This window comes from Papaver somniferum, chromosome 11 (assembly GCF_003573695.1).
Source record: "Papaver somniferum cultivar HN1 chromosome 11, ASM357369v1, whole genome shotgun sequence".
NCBI classification, from domain to species: Eukaryota; Viridiplantae; Streptophyta; class Magnoliopsida; order Ranunculales; family Papaveraceae; genus Papaver; species Papaver somniferum.
In genome coordinates, this window is record NC_039368.1 from 47,938,895 (window position 1) to 47,955,322 (window position 16,428).

Here is a 16,428-nt window from a genome sequence, read left to right on the forward strand (position 1 = left end):
ATGTCGTGTTGCGTGTCTCATATATGCAGACGGTATAGGGATGTGTCCTCTTACACCAATCTGTAATTTTGTCACATTAGATGCTTTGGAATAGGTTTTATGTTTTACACAGTTAATATCTGTGCGGATGTAAATCCTTACTTGATTAAAGAATAAGTATGAGATAGAAATATATTAACACCTAAATGGAACATGAATGCCAGTGTAAATTAGAAAATTGATATTTGGTTACGGATTTTATTATGGGCGTCAGCTGTGAAAAATGGCGCGACCTTCAGTGAAGTTGGCTTTATTACATTGTTGGAAAAATGACTTTTGTCTGTCTCTTGTTGAGAATTCACATGACAGACGAATTCCCCTTGGATTTAGAATATATATATGTATATAATACATTTAATCTCTTGCTGCAGAAAACTCCACAACATGGAAAACCTCATAAGCAACCAGAACCAGTTTTAGATTTTGAGAAGAAATTGGGCAGTGATAAACTGAATGAGGAGCACATTCGGGGAGTCATGCATGCAGCCTCTGAAAATCTTTCTCAGAAGACTAAAAAGGCGCAGAGAAGGTTATATGCACCAACTGTGCAGAAGGCATACCAACTTTCAGATGGGCAACAGAGGAAGACAAAGTTTGGCGCGTCGAGAATGTCACAACCTGATCCATTGCATGCAGAGACACCACCATCAAATAAGTTGAAGAAAAACTGATGATTTTTGGATAAATGTTCTTTAATAAAAAAAATTGCAAAATGTTAGACCAAAGCTCAACATTTTTTACTGTGTTATTAATAATAATATGAATTTGAGTTTCAGCTTTAACCACAATTTATAAAGTATAAGAGAATTTGGATAGTGCCAGGTGGATGGTTTAGATGCGTCATATCTGAACGGCTTAGAGGCGTCACACGCGTAATACACACGCTTCGAGATTAATTGGCGTGGCTAAACATAATATAAAGACACATTAAGATATAAATTGGCGTGGCTAAATATCATATAAAGCCACGCTATATGGCGTGTCTATAGGTTCTCCGATGAACGGCTCCCAACGTTACATGTGGACGGTCAACGTTACATCTGAACGGTCAATATTGCATCATCTTAAACGAGATCCAATGGTTCCTAATACAGCCACGTGGATGAAGGTAATTGTAAATTGGCGTGGCAAAATATCACATATAGCCACGCTATATGGCGTGTCTATAGGTTCTTCAATGAACGGCTCACAACGTTACATGTGGACGGTGTAGGATGCATATAATTTAACGGTCAATATTGCATCATCTAAAATGAGATCCAACGATTCCTAATACGGCCATGTGGATCAAGGTAATTGTAAATTGGCATGGCTAAATATCACATATAGCCACGCTCTTGAGGCGTGTCTATAGGATATCCAATGAACGGCTCACAACCTTACATGTGCACGGTGAAGGATGCATATAATTGAACGGTTGCATCACCTTAAATGAGATCCAGCGATTCCTAATACGGCTACGTGGATCAAGGTAATTGTAAATTGGCGTGGCTAAATATCGTTGTCATGTACTTGGATGATAAAATGACAGGATAAACACTTGATTCAGAGAATCAAGTTTCTCTGCTCTTGCGAACATCCCAAAATCGAGTTAACGATCAATTTGATTATAATTTGCTTAGAGTTTCTTTACAGGTTCATTAGCTTATATATCCCTCACTCACTACCTAGCATCCAACGGCTAAACAGCCCCCAGGTGGTTACATCAGTCCACACCCTTACAATTTATAAGGACACCCACTAATAAGCTAGTTACTACCAATGATCTTAATACTAAGTATTTCCATTGAATGTGATAAGGGACACCCTCTTCTCATCATGTCAGGTATATGACATTCCCCACTTCTTGGAAACATCCTTGTCCTCAAGGATGAGAACTGAGATGCCAAGTCCTCTTCTCATCATGTCTGGTACAGCCTGGTAGCATCATGATAGTACTGCCAACTAGAAGTAGAAGATCGGAATCCAGAATTCCAGTGATCACCCTTTGTGTAGCGTTGTCGCACCTGAACTCCAAACCCAGCAATCCAGTGTCCACCAGACCACGAAATAAAATGAGCACACAAGGTAGTAGGTCCACCCAAAATGCAATTAGGGAACTGAACTCGCTTGTGCTTGGTGCTCGACAATAAGCATGTTCAGAATTATCAAAATTCGGAACTTGGTAGTCACTAATAGAAATGGCACTAGGAACAATGCTCATGGTGGCTGAGATATGAATATGAATCTCCAAGTCTGGCAGAAAATTTACGGACCATAACCAGAGGTGTTGTCTTGACAACCAATGTTGCCACTGCCTACAAAAGTTGTTTAACAGTTTACCTGGCACCAAGGAGACTGAAGTTTTCACTAGTTTCTCGTCTGTAGAATTTGCATTAGCTCCAGAAATTCGCACCAATTTTCTAGCCTGACCAGAAATTCGCACCAATATATCATTGAGATGAACATCATTATTTGTTGTAAGTGCAAACTTCCGTGTCGAAGGAATTACCCTCAGTGGATAAATTCCTATGATCCTAACGATAACACAGTCTATACAACCATAAATCTTCACCGTTTGATATGTCAAACCCCATAGAGCAGTGTAACAAGAAACATAATATTCACTACAATCAAATTTGTACAAATCTGTCAGTTTCATGCAGTGCGGGTAAAATACCGGGCAAGGTGACACGAGTGCAGATAACTCCAAAGGAACTGCCTAACTTGCAATCCAATTCTCTCGTGATTCTCCAGTCTTCCACATACTTCTGATTGAAGCCACAGAAAATACAAGTATAAACCTATCCAGGACAGATAAAAATGACTGCTCACATTGTTAGAAACTGGAAGGACCGTCAAGAGAATTTCACACTGTTTCGAAAGAATCTGTAGCGTAAGAGGATGTCTCCCTGACAGCGCAATATACAGCTTAAGACGACCACTATTATTCTCAGCTTTAGCAGACAACAGCACAAATAAAAACATAACTAAGGATGCCGGTAGCAATTCCAGTTGGTACCCAAGTTCCAAAACCAATGCAGGAGCATATTTGCTAGCACAAGCATCAATAAAATTCCACCCAGTACGAACAATCAAACAAGAAGTAAAGTAGAATTTTAAAGTATGTCTATCAAAAGTAGACCACCTCCCAACCGGTTCAATTTCTTTACCACGATCAGGTATTAGGCGAATATACTCAGCAGTAGGCAAACTAGCACAGAGTAACCAGAATTAAGTACCCGAAGAAGTGTATCTTGGTGAAATCGGTTGTGTAGGAAGGAATTTGTGGAAGAAGCAGACAAAAATAATGAATATCAAAATTCTGAATTCTTGTTTTCCGATGCTTCCCCACATAATATGCAAAGCCACCACTGACTGAAAATCTCCCATAGACCGCGAATGTAAGCAAATTCAGCAGGATATGAGCAATAGTAAAAACAAGCAGGTTAACTTCAATAGGTTTTGGCACCGTTGCTTGCTTATAATACCACTTTTGGTGCCTTTGCGCATCTGAACGAACCTATAACGAGTCAGAAAGCATGAATTTTGTAACAATAAGCACACCACCTTGAAGTTTTGAGAGAATATCTGCAACACCATTACTCACTCTCCACACCAAGCCCTCGGCGAATTTACCAAAAACTGTCTTACTCGCAACCACTGTAACGGTCAGATCCCTCTCAACAACAATTGCAGCATCATGAACACATAAAGGAACAAGCAACACTTGAAACATTTGCGATAAAACATGTCGAACATATGCCGAACTTCCATTAATTTGTTTAAACCAAGTACCCTGATCGGTAGCAAATCGCAATAGATAAAGAAGTGGAGCCCCAATAATGAATTGCAAAGCCATAAACAAGTGGGAAAAACAGATAATAATGCACAAGGCTGAATTGTAACCCCAACAAGCATTCTGAACTACACCCATTCACAACCACATAAGCATTTATAAACATTATGAATTCCACCAATTCGTAGCCACAAAGCATCGACAAACTGTTGGTAAAAAAATTCGTAAGCAACGGGTGGACAAGCAATTGACTGTTATCCCCATAAGCACTAGATGTAACCAACACAATGAATAAGAAGTCCGTAACCAACAGAATGAATAAGAAGTCCCTAAGCCACACTTGCATTCGATGAACAAACTTAGAATCAAGTGCAGGAAAACAAGAAATCCATATAATAAGGTTTACCTCCTTCCCACGATCAAACACACTGCGGATAGAATCGAACATAGGGAAGAAACATTTATCAACCAAAAACTTATAACACACCTGACCCATTTTGAGCCGTAAGAGTAAATCAATTCCTACACTACTCAAACTTCCAGGTTCACTGTCAGGCATTTTATCAAACAATATCCAAGCAGTACCAATAGCACCACCTTTAGCTAAATTACAAGCAACAATTTTCCTAAACAACCCATCTGAATGATACCCCTGTTTGTGAACCAGTTTGTAATTAAATTTTCCATTGTAATTATCCATAAAAAATGATCTATCAGACGCCTTCTCACGATCAAATAGGGAACAACTATAAACGAAGTAAAGATAGAAGCAAAAACCACCAGTAGAATTCATACAAACAGGTATAATTGAGCAATAATTAGTTAGACCAAAACTGAATTCACAGTCAGCCACAGAATAGGAAAGTCCCTGAATTAGTTCTGATCTTTCTCCACGATCAAATAAAACTCGAGAATAATCAGAAAGAACAGGAAAACAAACTTTACCCATTTTGAGATTATTCCTTTCAAAATCAATCACCAAAGCGTCACCGATTCCTTTAAATTCAAAACTCGCAATATCAGTGGAAGTATCAGCTTCGTTTTCTGCAAGGAAAAATGAAGGAATATACTCCAATTCGAGAGAATCCTTTTCGTCATCAACAACAGGAGGAGCTGATTTGATTTCCTCAGATGGAGAGACAGTAATATCCTCAACTGAAATAGTAGACTCTTCCATGTTTGATGGCTGAGGTAGATCGACTCCAAGCAGATTCAGAATAAGATCCAATTTGGTTCTCATGGAACTAAGCACAGATTTGATTTCAGTGATTGAATCTGTATGTTGTATGTTGAGTAACGATAGTTAGGATTTCTTAAAGTTTTTGTGTGGTGGCCATGATTACAGATTCCAGGATTAGAATCTGATACCAATTGTCATGTACCTGGATGGTACAATGACAGGATAAACACTTGATTCAGAGAATCAAGTTTCTCTGCTCTTGCGAACATCCCAAAATCGAGTTAACGATCAATTTGATTATAATTTGCTTAGAGTTTCTTTACAGGTTCATTAGCTTATATAGCCCTCACTCATTACCTAGCATCCAACGGCTAAACAGCCCCTAGGTGGTTACATCAGTCCATACCCCTACAATTTATAAGGACACCCACTAATAAGCTAGTTACTACTAGTGATCCTAATACTAAGTATTGTCATTGAATGTGATAAGGGACACCTTCTTCTCATCATGTCAGGTATATCATATATAGCCACGCTATATGGAGCGTGTCTATAGGTTATCCAATGAATGGCTCACAACATTACATGTGGACGATGAAGGATGGGTTTAATTTAACGATCAATATTGCATCATCTTAAATGAGATCCAACGATTCCTAATACGGCCACGTGGATCAAGGTAATTGGAAATTGGCGTGGCTAAATATCACATATAGCCACACTATATGGGACGTGTCTATATGATATCCAATAAACGGCTCACAACGTTACATGTGGATGGTATTCAACGGTTCCTAATACAACCACGTAGATGAAGGTAAGTGAAATTAGCGTGGCTAAAACATAACATATAACCACGTTAAACCTATATGGCGTGTCTATCGGATAACCAATGGCTACTCCAAAAAGCAATTTGCGTGTCTAAAGTGAACCAAATAGCCACGCCAAAAAACAATTTGCGTGTCTATAGTGAATCAAATAGCCACGCCAAAAGCAATTTGCATGTCTATAATGAACCAAATAGCCACGCCAAAACAATAAATCATGTGTCTATAGAGTACCAATACTTAAGTTTTTGGGACACTAAATAGCAACGCCTATACGACTCTGGTGTGTCTATTTCATGCAGAAATAGACACGCATGGCAGGCGTGGCTATAAGCTACCTAAAGCCACGCCATTTTACCTAAAACCACTGGTGGGCCCGAAGGTGTGTGAAAATTAAGCGCAATAAAAACGGGCCTACAGTAATACCGCAAGTGCACGGTCGTCAGTTGTAGCTCGTGCAAGTACGGGTCGATCCACAGAGACTGGGGGTGTTTGGAGTTTCTAGCTATTTGGGCTCTAAATTGCTATTGGGCTTCTAATTGTGCTTTGGGCTTAGTGGATTTTTGTAACAATGAAATGGTTTTGGGCTCAGTGGGCTTTTGGATTGACTGTGAACTTATAGCCCAGAATTGAACTGGACCTGGAGCAGCAGCAGTGGTGGCAGCTGGGGGAGAACTGGCAGCAAGGCCAGTGAAGGAAAAGTGCAGAAAAGCCAAAAAGACCTAGTGCAGCTGGAGCTAAACAAGGCAGCAGAGCACTAGGCCAAGGTAAAACATGGATATTTACAATGGCAAAAGCAAACAGCACAAAAGTATTATGAGAAGGTGACAGAACAATGAAACTAAACAAAGAACAAAAGCAAAACAAAATGGAACAAAGTGAAAGTGAGAAGGTGACAGTGAAAGTGATAAAATGTGAAACAATGAACAAGTAAACTAAAACAGCAAAGAAACTACTAGGTGATGACAGTGACTGGAAAAGTGACAGTGACACAAAGAATGACAAAGAGATAAACCAAGGCCTAAGCCAAGGGCAGTGGAGATGAGAAATTAAGTTAATAGTGAAGTAGAAACAGTGAGACAAAATGGTAATAGGGCAGTGGCACTGAGGTTTTTGATTTCACCTCAAACTTATGCTAATCAATCTTCAATGTGACTCAAATTTCTGCCTCTTGTTCTTCCTATGGGATATCCTAATTACAGCTAAAATACTTACCAAAGTACTAATTGTCTAATTAAAGTACAACTAGTCAAAGGGCTTAGCAACAACTGTGCATGAGATGCAGCACCATTAGTCACAAGGCTAGCCTAACTAAGTGCTTAAATTATGATTATCCTGCACAATTTCAGACCACAAAACTCTTCTCTACATATCAGTTAACTAGCATTCACATGAAGCTTCATCTTTTTCCTCAGCAAGGTGACAAACTAAAACATGGTAAAACTGAAATTAAAAGAAAACAACAACAATAACCTCACAGTAACAGTTAACAGTGGATAAAACAAGAGCAAAATATGAACAACACAAAGATTGGAGAGACTGGCTAATCCAGCTCTCCCAAAATCAGACCAAATGACACTGGCTATTCCAGCATGGTTACAACACACACCCACACCTTCTATTTATACCCAGAATTCAAAATTAGGGTTTACAATGTTTTCCCCCAAATTCTCAAAATTAGGGTTAGATATTTTACCTAATTTGATGTGACAAATCACTCAAAACGGTCGACCCATTTCTTCTCTGCCTCTTCTGGTCCTTCTATGCCTTCAATTGACGCCTTTGATGCTCTAATTGTTCCCTAGTTCGAGTTATTTTACTCACCCCAAAACCTAGGGTTTCAGTGGTTGTGAGATGGGGAAAATAACTAGGCTAGGGAGATGGGTTTGAGGTAGGGGAGGTGATGGTGGTTGAGACAGCGTCTCTGTGATGGTCGGGGAAGAAGGTGGAAGTGGTGAAGCTCGAGGTGGAGGCAGAGAGCAGTTCTGCCATGGTCGGGGAAGAAGAAAGAAATTTGGGGAAAATTGATTTGGGAAGAAGGAGATTTTTGTTTTAGGTCGATGGGTTCGATGGCTAGGGTGTTGAGCGAAATCATCTGAAGTTGATGCGCAGCGAGGAGATCCGTTGGATAATCACTTACTAATTGAATCGAACGGCACGATGTAAACAAGCTCTGAGCGACCGTTGGATTAAGTGATACAACGAAGCTGACGGCTCCAGATGGAGTTAGGTACTATGGTGTTTGACAGGAGCTTTGGATTTTGATGCACAATGATGAGGCGACCGTTGGATGACAAGATGGATCCAATCTGACGGCTCTCATGGAAATGGGTATGGATAATGGAAATTGATTTGGGTAAGGGCCTTGGGTATTCCATGCCCATATATTCTTTAAGAACAATTATTCCTCTTCAAGCCCACTTCTAGTTGATCCGGCTCTTGCAAACATCATTCTTCGCTTCCTCCTAGCGAGAGTCTTTGCCGTTCCTTTGCTCTTTTCGCTCCGTGAGTTAACCAGGCTTTATTTAGTACCTAAAAATGCAAAATTAATTAAGAAAATTATTTATTCTTGAAAACAACGAAAACACAGAATATGGGATAAAATGTAGAATTAATGCACAAAAGATGAGTTAAATGCCAAGAAAAATATATAGAAATATGCACTTTTTAGCACTCATCAACCACGTAAGCAGGAGCCACGCCAAGTCCAAACCAAAGTGGAGTGTCAAAACCCCTATGTACACGCCAATTTGGCGTGGCAAAAGGGTCTGTTTGTACTAGTGTATGTTGTAACGCGCAATCTTTGCGCTTCACTAACCAGACCTATAATAGACCTACCCTACCCATTATGTTCAACGTCCTCGTTTAACGCAAGCAAGCATAAAATTTTGTACTTGTCTTCACTTTGCTGCATGCACTCTCATAACCCTTTCTAAAATTCAGCAATCTTTGCTGGCTTTTGCATTACGTCCTTAGCCTACTTTCATGCCTTAGCATCAACATCACTTAGCTTTAGTGCGTTGCCAACTTGCCATCATTGATCCTACTGATCATGAGTTTTTATTGTCACGTAGCGGATACGCTCCAACTCTACCTCAAGTCGTATATCAATACCCAAATGCAAATTGAAATTCCTCTTGCCAATTCTCTGAATTAGGCTTGAATTTCGTATAAATCATCTGCGCCTAAGTGCAGGTAAGAAACGATTCTTCCCACTGATCACAATGATCATTGCCGTAGTCATATGCCTTCACTTTCCGACTTTATTTACACTGCGCAACATAACAGGACTTATACAAGACTTGTCCTTATTCTTCAATCATGTTGCGCCTATGCCATTTCGCATGCCAAAGAACCAACACCTTGTTTTTATTTACTTGCACTGTCGCAACACTATGATTGAAATGCATGACTTTGGTATAATCATGACTTAGGACTACCCGGGAAATCCCAGCGTCACTACGGACAAGGTATCCTCTTCACGAGCCTTTGAAACCAACAAGCCTCCATGTTCTTTCAAACTGCTATGCTTTAATGTAATGGAAAACAACATGTTCTTCCAAGCCATGAGTCAACCTTAACTCATTTAACTCGATGGGCTTAATCCTACATTCTTGCTGTGTTAATCCATGCTATCGCTGACAACATGCCATCACACTTCTACATAGCTCTCAACAACAAACTCGTCTGTGCCACCAATTTTATTTGCTTCTTTCACTTTCAGCGTTTTCTATTGCATATTTTGGCGTAATATGCTATGTAGCATCTTTCACGTGAACTAGCTTTACTTTGAAAAAAAGAGACAAAAACTCTCGTCTCAAATACCCTCATTCACTACTACCTTACATAGAGAGACAATTCCCAACACCAAGGTCCAAACCACCTAAACTGAAAGTATATTCAACTTGAGCAAATTATTACACCAACTGATTGCAAACTTGCAAACTTGCAAGACCCAATAATCCTTGTAATACCGACTTCATCTCCATATTTATGCAACAAAGAAGGAAACGAGACAACACCTACTGTCTCCAATGTAGCAATCCTCTTTGCCACATGCATTCTTCCAACTATCAACGTTCTTATGCAACTCCCATAACGTAGCACAATATAATTTACACTTAGTTAAATACTCCTTCAACCTGAGGGTATCATGTTGCTTTAGCTTTCATGAATATTTCCTCAAGAATAACTTCATTTCATCCTTATACATCACCACTAATTTTTCCTTCCTTCTCCATACATCTACAATTCGCCTTAACTTGCATTTTAGACACATTATGCATCCTGGCCATGCCTAAATTCCATTTGACGCATGCTAATATTGCATGTTTGTCATGCTTGTTAACACCCAAGATTTGACACAAACTTATGCACCTTTGCACAACTGGATTGGACTAACTTGGTGATTCTGAGCATCGTCATAGAACTCAGCAAAGTCATATCAATCAATGACTTTTGCGGACAAATTCCTTTAGACAATCTCAAACAAGGCTGTAATCCTTGCAAATGAGGCATCCACTGCCTACGTACCTTGAAGCAAGCCGCATTCTTCTTCAAGTTGGAACTCATTTTTACTGTCCATGCACATCTGGTTACTTTTGTCTTTCTCCAAAATCAGCTTAGTTGCAATATTGATTTGCAGTCAACAAGAATATCCGCTTGTGGTATGATCGAATGTAGGTCTTTGGACACCCTTATCCAAGCATATGGATCCCACTTTCATAAACCATGTGCAAGCACACTCCTTGTACGTATCTAGCATCAAGGAAGAATTATTTGCAAACGCAAGACCGTGGTGTATCAGTTTTTTTCCTAACTTACGTTTCTTTCTTCAACCTTTCCATAAGCTTTATGTTAGACACGAATTTTGGCCATCTAATTCTTTTTTCATGTCATCACATTGCCACAAAAATATTGGTTCACAACCAGATTTTGCATTACCACCAAGGTATATGCATTTGAGAGAGGTAACTTTCATCTTCCACCAAACTAGCTACGATGAGACACCTTCAATTCTATCGCATAGACAAGTTCTCCATTTTCTTTGCACTGCAAAGGCTAACATCATCTTTGAGTATCAGAATTTTTGCAAAATTCTGATTACAATTAGTATTACAAGTTGTAATGTACTCGCTACTGATAACACTACGAATATATGCATTCCGAATGCTTAATCTTCGCATACTTGTGAGAGACATAAACTTAAACATCTAACTTGCACCATAGAAGTCAGCATACTCTTGAGTTTTTTCATACAATCGCTTGGAAACTCGGCTTCCAATGATTCTCGCATGTTCACCTAACACTTTAGGCAAGAATTTTGACATCTTTGTCATAAAATTTCATAGCCTATTGCTACCTCAAGCTTCAAAGTTCATTCCAATTGATCTTTCCACACAAGACCAACTTATTTTAGTCTCCATACTAACGAAACCCAAAAAATTCACTTCTGAATTTGACAAACAAATGACACCAACTTGAGTAAAAGAGAGAAAAATCAAGAACTGTATCCCCAAACACAGCTCTGATACTAGCTGTCACACGCCCATTTTATGACCTAAAATTTTCCATGGGACATGACCGGCAATACTCCGTGGTCCAGTGAATCAACTTTACCCATAAGTACTCAGCCTTGCACATTTGCATCAAAGTATGCATCTATCTTCACTCTTAAGGCTTTACGCAACGGAAGTCTTTCTTCTTTTTTCTCTAGCTCTTTATACCCATAAGAGGTTTGTCATGTAGTACATAAACAAACTCAACAAGATCGGCAACTTAGTGAACACAAAGAGAGAATGGAACGCAACATTTTATTGCATTAAGAAACATTACACAAAACAGTCCATCACATGGACTAAGCAAGCCATTATTCTCTTAATGACGTCTTATTCTCTCAAACATGAGATTACATCTCTAAAAACTCTCTCTATAATCAGCCGTTCTTTTACAAATCGAAAAACACCAAACTTATCGATCTCTTGACTATTTATATTACTAGGATCAGACCAAAATTGTGTGCAACCGTTTGCACAAGCCTTAGACAACCAATCGTCCAAGGGGTAGTTTCCATAACCGCCTAAAGTGTGCATAACTGGCGAACCTTCTCTAATTTGTGACAGCTCATGCTACACATGTCCCAAACGATTGTGGACACTCTAATATGGTTATAAACACACTTTATAACCGTTCACATTTGTCTCACACCTTTGACATGCTTGTAAAGCCAATAACAACTACTTGAGCCATAATATGTCACTTCTGCGTATCACTGCACTATGGCCTTGTCATGAACTTGTTAGGACGCTTTAGCTAATCCAACTTCATGCCAACATACTTCACAACTGATGCCAATATGATTCGTATGTTCATATATGTTATTCTTGCTTTATTTAGCTAATTACTCGACAATAGTGATGCATACTCTTGCATCACTAGCTTGTTTGCACTGTCCAAGCTTTGGAAAGCCTTGGACTTATACATAAGTTAATTCTTGAACTATTCTATACTCTTGTATCATCCTTGAGTTTGAGCCAACTCAATTCCATGGATATGCATCAATGCCAACATCGCATGTTGCATTTGTCAATGTGATTTTGTCATTACTTGAGCACTGACTCTACAGCGCCATCTTTTCGCTTCACTGGCCCTGCAAGGTTTCGTTATCTTAGCACTTCATGATTTGTACAATATAGTGGCATCATGACTGAACACCGACTAGGCCGGCTATGCTGTAACGCGCAATCTTTGCGCTTCACTTGCCATACCTGTAATAGAAAAGAAACCCCGGAAGAATGAATGCAAAAACCCTCGCCTAGTGACTACTATAACAAACTTGTCAATCATTTACGCATCGCCTAGTACTACCTTCTAATCGTACTCCCCTATACTCCCACATTCTCTCTCTCTATTTCTCTATTTCTCTATTTCTCTCAATAACCATTTCTCTTCTCTGTGTATCTGTTTTGGTCTCAGTAAGTCAGATTCAAAATCATCACATGAGACATGAGCAACGAAATCGAACCTTCATCATCTTCATCACCCAAACAACAATTTCTTCATGTAAGAAGAGAACCATTTGAATATGGTCTTCTTCCAATACCAAAACTCATCTTCTCTGATGGAATTGTAACCCTAACTGATCTTAAACATAAACTTCTTCTCAAAGCTGCTGCTGCTTCTAATCGAATCAATGCTGCTGATATATCTGAAATCCTTCAAATCTCGATTGATAATGCTCATATTGTTCTTGAAACATTAGCTTCCATTCTCCCTTTTGATTCTGATCCAATTGTTAATGCTAACCCTAATGAGATTGATTCTGTTGGTGTTGATGTTTATGATTTGATTTTGTTTCTTTATATTCAATCTTATAAGAGACTTTTGCCAAGAACTCATAAAGATTCAGCTGTTGTTTCTGATGTTTGGCCTTCAACTTCTGCATTTGATGGATGTCTTTCTGCTATGTCTCCATTACAAGTAAGTGTTTCTTGTTCCTTTTGTCCTTCAAATTTATTATCAAATCATGGTTTCTATATTCATCTTCTGTGTTTGTGATTGGATCAAATGAATTCTTTGCAGCTTGTAAGGAGCAATAGCCGCCGATTTGTGCCGTCACAAGTTGATGAAGAGATGCATCAGTTATCCTACTTACAGAAGCACTTTGCTAATATACTGTCTCTCTTGGCCGATTCTGTGGAAGGGAATGAAAATGATGACGAAGCTATGGTTGGTACACACACACAACATTTCTTACTCCTTGTGTAAATTTTTATTCATCAGCTGGTCTTTTCACAACTTTAAATTAGTTTCTTTGGCACTTCAATCATTTCTTGTGCATATTTCTTGCATTTTGTCTTTTGAATACTAAATCATGTTTTTGTCCATAATGTACTACATTACTTCGTACTGGTTACTACTGTTAAATAAACCATGTTTCTACATTAAGTAACTTGTTAGTTGGATTCATGATTTGTTGTTGCGTGGAAGAGCTTACAGTTAATGCTATTCTTACGTTGCCATTAACTATTGTATGGCAGGTTTTGTCGTTAGACAGGTTTGACCACCTTGGGTTCCTAATTCAGTTTCGTGAAAATGGTTCTGAGGGAATTCCATTGAGCCAAGCTGCTCCCTTTTTTGCAAATTCTGATCCGGAGATGCCAGCTGCTCCAGTTCCTGCAGCACAAGTGCATGATTGGATTCTGCAGAATATACTGGCTGCGTTAGAACATTCTGGTGAAAAAGTTTCCTCCAAGGAAACTAGCCCAGCCAATGCCACTGATCAAGATGTTGCTATGGCTGATGCTTCTGGAAGTCCATCAAAGGGTTCAAATGGTGCAAGAAATATTAATTTTGTGGAGGCAGTCTCGAAAACTTCAGTTGTAAAGCAACCATCTGATCTTAAGGGCTCTTCTATAAAGGTACTAGAGAAGGATGTACTTAGTATTTCTCCATATCTCTTGGAGTTATATGCTTCATCACTTGAAGCTATTTTTCGCTCTTATTCCCTAAATACTCTGGATTATAATTTTCTGTTGCAGGTTCTGAACTGCCATGACTCGGTAATTTACATACTAGCACCTTTACAATATGCAACAGTTTATGGATGTTCTGATGCAACTGTTGTTCTTGGAGCAATTGGCAAGGTATGCGTGAATTGGTACTTAATGGTGTCTTTCAGTACTTCGAGTTTGGGGTTTTTTCGTACCATCTATCTTTATTGAAGTGGGGAGTTGAGGGTGTGAGTCGTGTGACCTTTATTTGGGGAAGAGTTTCTTCAGCAAAAAGGCTAATGTTATTTTGGGGTCCTAGCAGAATGTACAAATTAGGTGTGACTTCATGTCTATATACTTCACTAAGACAATAGACAGCTGATATGTGCATATGTGTATGAATTTTGTGTTCCAAAACAGGCTGTAAGAGTTGAGCACTGTGAAAGAGTGCAAGTTATTACAGCAGCAAAGCGGATTTGCATTGCCAATTGCCGCGAGTGTGTGTTCTTCTTGGGGGTAAATCAGCGACCAGTTTTTCTTGGTGATAACCATAAATTGCAGGTTTGTGAATTTGTTATCTACATATATATACTCTGTTTCTGCCAAACCATCTCTCAGACGCACCAGCAGACATATCTTAACAAAACGTTGGTCTGTTCAGGTGGCACCATACAATACATTTTATCCACAGTTGGGGATGCACATGACTCAAGCTGGTATTGATGCAAATATTAACAAATGGGATGAACATCTGGTGCTGGGAATGGTGGATCCGCATGATTCACTATCTCATCCCGCAGGTGTTTCTGATGTCCAAGCTGATTCTGCTGCGTGCCTTGATCCTGATCATTACACAAACTTTTTGGTATGCTCCTAAATTCAGATTCAGAGTACTAGCGGAAGTCACGATCTCACATGTTACTTTGGATTTCCTGTTAACTATGTCACTTGTGTTTACTTGGAAGTGTTATTCTCCTGCATAGATTTTGTTGTATCTAATCACGAAGTGATCTTTGTTTTTTATGTTGATGTGTAGATTCCTAACTGGTTTGGAGATGTTCCACACGAGGCTACAAAACATAACCCTTTTCCCCTGCCTGAGGTTTACATGACGTCTCAGCAGAAAAATGTATGTCCTGATGGGGCACTTTGTATTACAACTTTTAGGTGATAATTGCGTTTGAGATTCTTTACTGACATGTTTCACAATTTGAATTTCTATATAGTATCAAAGCGCTGAAGAGATTAAGCAAGCTTTAAGGAATTTGCGACTCGAGGATAATAAGAAACGGGAGTTATCAAATGCCTTGCATCTATACTTCAAGGATTGGTTGTATGGTAATATATTTTTTTAGTTCTGTTTATTTCGCTTAATAAATTTGGAAACTTTATGAACCACATAACCAGTTACTTGGATGCTTTATGATAAGAAGAGTGAGCTTCTGTTACCCACTTATAATGTGGGTGGGTGAAGTTCACGTCCACGATTGATTTTATCAATTTGTTTTCGAAAATCATGGATGAAGTAGCCTGTGCTTTCTTACGTGATTAGTCATCCGTAGAGGCTATGCATGTTGATCTACATTAAATGAATAGCTAAGGCTGAGCCATTTGTTTTTGCCGTTAAAAACCTCTCGTTGTTGTTCACTTTAAACACAATGCAGGTGTATTGGGGGGATCTGACCTCAATAACTATCTAACAGTATATTTATTTTCGATATCGCAGCATCCGGAAATATCCGCCAGCTTTACTGCCTACAAGGTGACTAACTTTTGCTAGGATTACTGCACTTGAAGAGGCTCTTCGGAGAGGTTGTATATTTGTCTTTGTTGTTCTCGATGTCAGTTATCTGTTGCGAACCCCGATTTCTTTTTCCTCTAGAGTATTGAAGAAAACTGTACCAATTTTGTGTTATCTTTTTCCTCTCGAGTGTTAAAGAAAACAGTACCAATCTTGTGTTACGCGCAGTACTGTACATATGTGTTTGTTCAGGATCTTTATTAGTTGCAATCGGAAATAAATGTCCTTGATTGACTAAAATGTATCCCATTTTACCGAGTAAATTGACTAGCTTGCCAAGCTTTTTTATTTGTTGGCACGAATAATCACCT

General features: G+C 39.0%; 1 protein-coding gene across 1 annotated transcript; it reads left to right on the plus strand.

Annotated features, from left to right (window-relative positions):
* Nucleotides 1-12,706: 12,706 nt before the first annotated feature.
* Nucleotides 12,707-16,407, plus strand: LOC113322659 (TBCC domain-containing protein 1-like). Its single transcript, XM_026570790.1, has 9 exons — nucleotides 12,707-13,303; nucleotides 13,406-13,552; nucleotides 13,864-14,244; nucleotides 14,365-14,469; nucleotides 14,737-14,877; nucleotides 14,978-15,181; nucleotides 15,353-15,445; nucleotides 15,543-15,654; nucleotides 16,043-16,407. The coding sequence occupies exons 1-9, from the start codon at nucleotides 12,830-12,832 to the stop codon at nucleotides 16,084-16,086; spliced, it is 1,701 nt and encodes a 566-aa protein (XP_026426575.1). The 5' UTR covers nucleotides 12,707-12,829; the 3' UTR covers nucleotides 16,087-16,407.
* The last annotated feature ends 21 nt before the right edge of the window (nucleotides 16,408-16,428 follow it).